Genomic DNA, 4,635 nt, shown 5'->3' on the forward strand with positions numbered 1-4,635 from the left:
CAATAAATAGTGAAGTATTAGGTTACCTAACTGGAATAATATATTGGATTTTTCATAAAGGATTAAAATAATATAATTTATAAATAAAATGGCAGCTGTTATTATTAGACAAAAAGATGTAAAACGTCTTGCTAGAAAATTACTAAATGAAATGTTTAAATTTTTACATGATGAGTATATACTCTCAGAATTTAAAGAAATGAAAGAAGTACAAAAAAAATTCCTAGAAAATCTTGCTTTAAATCATATTAATACGTTACACAGACAGTATAAAATAACAGAAGAAAAAAGAAAAGAATTAGTTAAACCATTCATAGATGATTTATTGAAAATTGATGAAAATATTTCAAATCTTGAAAAAAATATTAAAGTTGAATATGATTCAAAACTTATAGAAAGTGCTATGGAAGATGAGGGTATCGATACAGAAGGAATATATCAAACTCTTAATATATTAAAATTAGATATGGAAATAGATGAAGATCTATATTTTAAAACAAAGGCATTTTTAGATATTTTTAGAGTATTTGAAAGTGGATATATTTACTTAAAAGATTAAATTTTATATTTTTTTAAAATATAAAATTATTTTTCTTTATTGTACAAATAAAATATTTTTTTTGTTTTATAATAAGTATCATTAGTCAATATTTTTATTTTTGTATCCGGAAATTTTTTTAGATGGTTGTATACAGGACTAATTCTCATGCTCCTATGAGATCTATCTCTTTCATCTAATGTACCATAGGTTATTCGTCCCTCAAATACTTGACCATCAGGAAATTCGTAGTAGTAATAAATTATTTCTTGGGTAAACCTAACGATCTTCTAGCTTCTTCTATTTTTAATTTGTAAAACTCTTTTTTTAATTCTTTGAGGTAATCATCCTTTGATACACCATCTGGTGGACTAGCGTCTTCAAAGAAATATTCAAATAAATTTCCATCATCACTTGAATCAAATAATTGTTTTGCTTCAAATTTAGGTGATCCAACAACTCGCTTACTCATTTTATTTAAACATTTATCTTTTTAAGCTTTTATATCTATCCCACCACTTTTCATAATTCTCCATAGTTTGGTTGGAAATCTTTAAATAAACTAGACTGGTCTTTTCACAACCCATTTCTTCCAAAAGTTTTTTGATTAAATAAAAAATGCTTATCATTCTCTTTCTTCAAAATTGTTTGTTTAATATTTCCATGACGTGATTATCTATATTCATTAGTTTATTGTACAGTTCATACTTTTCATCCTCAGTTAGATGTAGTCTTTTGGAAACTTGATCAACCTTTTTCTCATAGTGATACTTTCTCTGATAAATACTCTTCTTTCGAAAATGAAATCTATCGTATTCTTTCAAGTCAAAATAACCAAGAACATGGCCATTAGTTGTCCCACAGGAATCGCAAATGTTATGACCTGATTCAACACAAAAACTATCACTTTGACAATTCCTACATCTAACTTTTGTATTTTCTTTCTCTTCTGGTTGGGTTTTATAACTTCTTAATATTTCTAAATATTTTTTTATTTGATCTTCTGTATATGTCATTTATTATTTGTTATCTTATTATCTTAAAGCAAGAGTTTTTACTTTGTCCTCCAATACAACTCGTTTATCATCTTCATTACTCAAAGCTATTTTATTTACGTCCTTTGAGTAAATTTCGTGATTTTCACTCCTTATAATTTTCATAGTTCTCATTTGCTTTTCACCAGTAAATAAACACTCAATATAATTTTCAAATTCTATTCCCTTTTTACAACATTTTTCTTCACACCTTTACACTTTTTGGTTAAACTTCCATCCTCTATCTTGAAAGTATAAAGCTTCGGTCGAAGACCAACAAATTTTGTAATCTGTCTACCAGCTACTTCATCTTTAAACATTCCTATTACTTTTTTGTTTACTCCTGTTGGTATACCAGACGAATGATCAGAAGGATAATCAGAAGTGTCAAACTTTTCAAGAATATCATGGGAGATATCACGATAAAAATCATCCGTGTGAATTTGGTATAAAAGTGAATCAGTATCTGTAAACATTAACTCAGCTTTGTCTTTATATTTCTTTTTGATATAACTGCAATGAAAATCAAACATTAATGTTTTTGACAGATCAAGTATTGCTTGACCAACATATACTGGTTTGTTAAAATACACTTCAGTCTTCTTCATATGAACCGCAATAAGATTACGATCAAATATTGTTGCTCTATCAAAGTTTGGTCGACTTGTAAGTTTAGCAGCTTTTTTACGATCATCAATAAGAATTATATTCTGTCTTTTCCTTATGTTTTCTATTGTCTTTCCAAATACAGAATTATTCATTAATTTAAAAAAGTCTTTCTCAAAACTGTTGGCTGCTGTTTTTCGAAGTTCTGTATTTTTTCTTATGTAAGGCTCCATCCAAGAACTTTGATAGAATGATATTCCTCTGTGAACAGCAGTTATTCTCATTCCCATCTCAAGATATTGTCTAAGATTACGATAATGTACAACATAGTTTTTTCGGGGTTTAAAATGACATATAAGTTTTTCAACACCATTAACAATCATCTTCTCATGTGCAAGAGGATAGTCATTATGTGATTTCCATAGCTTTTTAGGATATTCCAAATCAACTTCAAATATATATCCTTTTCTCCCACGATTTGACATACTATGATTTGCCTTATCTAGGATGTCCATTACTTTTTCTTTTGTTATATTTTTCATCCAACTGAATCCATGTGTTGGAAGTTGTTGTGACATTGCCCAACCGTATAGATTATTTGCATCAAGATATTGAGTATAAGTAGACTCTTTATCAGGATTATAATCTTTCATATATTTGTTATTTGCTTCCGCATATCTTTTTGAAATATGGGATATTCCTCCACGAATACCACGCTCAAACATCATTAACTTATCATAATCATGTAGTAACTGTAATTTTTGACCTGTTTCTTTGAGACATGCATCCCAAGCTAGTCCAGGAGATGTGTAATAATGTGCTGGATCTAGGTTGTAATGTTTGAGACAAGTTTTTCTAAAGTTTTCAAATACATCTGCTAAAAGTAGAACATCAGACTTTAGGTAAATATCATGATAATCTCTAATTGTTTTACATTTAAAAGTACTCCAAACATTAATAGCGTGTTGGTAATCATCATCACTTATATCTTCATCATTCAGTTTTGAATAGAATTCCTCTTTTGGTGGAAGTTGTGTTTCAGATAATTTTTCGAGTGATGAAACATAGTCATATGGATAAACTCCCTTACGAGTTAATAATTTTACATCCTTCTTAAATATTTTTTTTGTATTATGAAAATCATCTGTTTGTAGATTTGAAACAAGATTGGCAAGTGATGTTTGAAGAAACTTGAATGAATCTATAAATCTTATTTCAAAATTTATTGGTAAAGTTAACCCAGTATATTTATCTTTATACTCACCAACTTTAATTTTTTTTGAAAATGAAATATATTTTTCTTCCGTAGATGGAATACAATTTAACTCACCTGATAAACAAGCAAGTTGTTTTATAAACAAATGAGCATCATAACCTTGAAGATTATGAAATATAACTGGTAGTATTCTTGTTTTTTTACACATAAGATTACACTTGTTATGAGCTGCTCCACGATACTTTCCAGTAAAATGACAATGATCTCTTACTTTATCTTTTTTTAATTCTTTACTACAAATATGACAAATTTCCGCTTTATCAAATGATTTTTGTTCCTCTTTATTTAATCTAAGTGGTTTTGGACGGTTATAAAAATCATTATATATACTATTTGTTACTTCTGAAAGTTTGTTAACAAATATCTCAGCTACATTATCACTATCATTAGTCTTTGTATAAGTAATTGGTTTAAATGATATATTAGGGTCTATCCCTTTAATGTAAAAACAAAATCCTGATGGTTCATGCTTTTGATAGTTGTAACTATAAGATTCTTTTGGATTAGGAATACAAGTATTTATTGGTTTAGTAAAACATTCAAAATCAGCATAAACTACAAAAGGTATTGGAAGTTGTTTATCATAATTTTTGAAATATAGCATTGTACCTTCTTCTGGCATTTTTACAGAAACTGTTTCATTATTTGAACAGTATAAGATTTGTTTTTGTAATAATTCTTCTTTAGTAAAATGTGTAAAACACCTTTTACAAATAAATATTGAACCATTCTTACTCTTAGTTTTTTGAGACTTAATCAAACGATGAAAATTTTTGATTAGGGTGTAATGTGAAGCACCATCTTCTTCATACAAAAATAAATCAATAGTATTTAAACAATCTTTCTCTGCCATTCTCAAAGGATAAAAAATATAATTATCAGCTGAAAAAACATTAATTCCTGGAAGTTCTGGATTAAGTTTTTCAAATTTGGAAATATCTTTTAATTTAATAGGAAAAGTAATTCCTTTAGTATTAAGAGAATTTTCATACTTTTTAAAATCTTTTAGTGTTTCTTCATGTGTTTCTTTTGGATGAAGATATCTAAGTATACACCAAAGAAAGCATTTCTCATCTTTATTTTGAATATTAACTATTGCTTTTTTGTTTGATATCCAATCTGGAAGAGGAATATAAGATGAACCCTTAGATGGATTAAACTCAACAGCATGAATTTCAAGT

The 4,635-nt window shown here is 27.6% G+C and overlaps 1 protein-coding gene across 1 annotated transcript; it reads right to left on the reverse strand.

Annotated features, from left to right (window-relative positions):
- Window positions 1–800: 800 nt before the first annotated feature.
- LOC140926117 (uncharacterized) lies at window positions 801–4,076 on the reverse strand. Its single transcript, XM_073375911.1, has 4 exons — window positions 3,509–4,076; window positions 1,784–3,322; window positions 1,247–1,421; window positions 801–951 (listed from the first exon to the last, which is right to left on the reverse strand). Exons 1-4 carry the CDS (start codon window positions 4,074–4,076, stop codon window positions 801–803), a joined length of 2,433 nt encoding a protein of 810 aa, XP_073232012.1.
- Window positions 4,077–4,635: the final 559 nt, after the last annotated feature.

Source organism: Porites lutea, chromosome 2, assembly GCF_958299795.1.
Source record: "Porites lutea chromosome 2, jaPorLute2.1, whole genome shotgun sequence".
NCBI lineage: Eukaryota > Metazoa > Cnidaria > Anthozoa > Scleractinia > Poritidae > Porites > Porites lutea.

What these genes read in the sequence shown, in the direction of transcription:
- LOC140926117 (XM_073375911.1), bottom strand. Translation starts at nt 4,076, where the DNA reads ATGCCAGAAGAAGGTACAATGCTATATTTCAAAAATTATGATAAACAA. An exon ending in ACAACTTGCTTGTTTATCAG is followed by an intron (nt 3,323 to 3,508) that starts GTGAGTTAAATT and finishes ATCTACAAACAG; the next exon opens with ATGATTTTCATAATACAAAA. An exon ending in TTTAACCAAAAAGTGTAAAG is followed by an intron (nt 1,422 to 1,783) that starts GTGTGAAGAAAA and finishes GTGTTGAATCAG; the next exon opens with GTCATAACATTTGCGATTCC.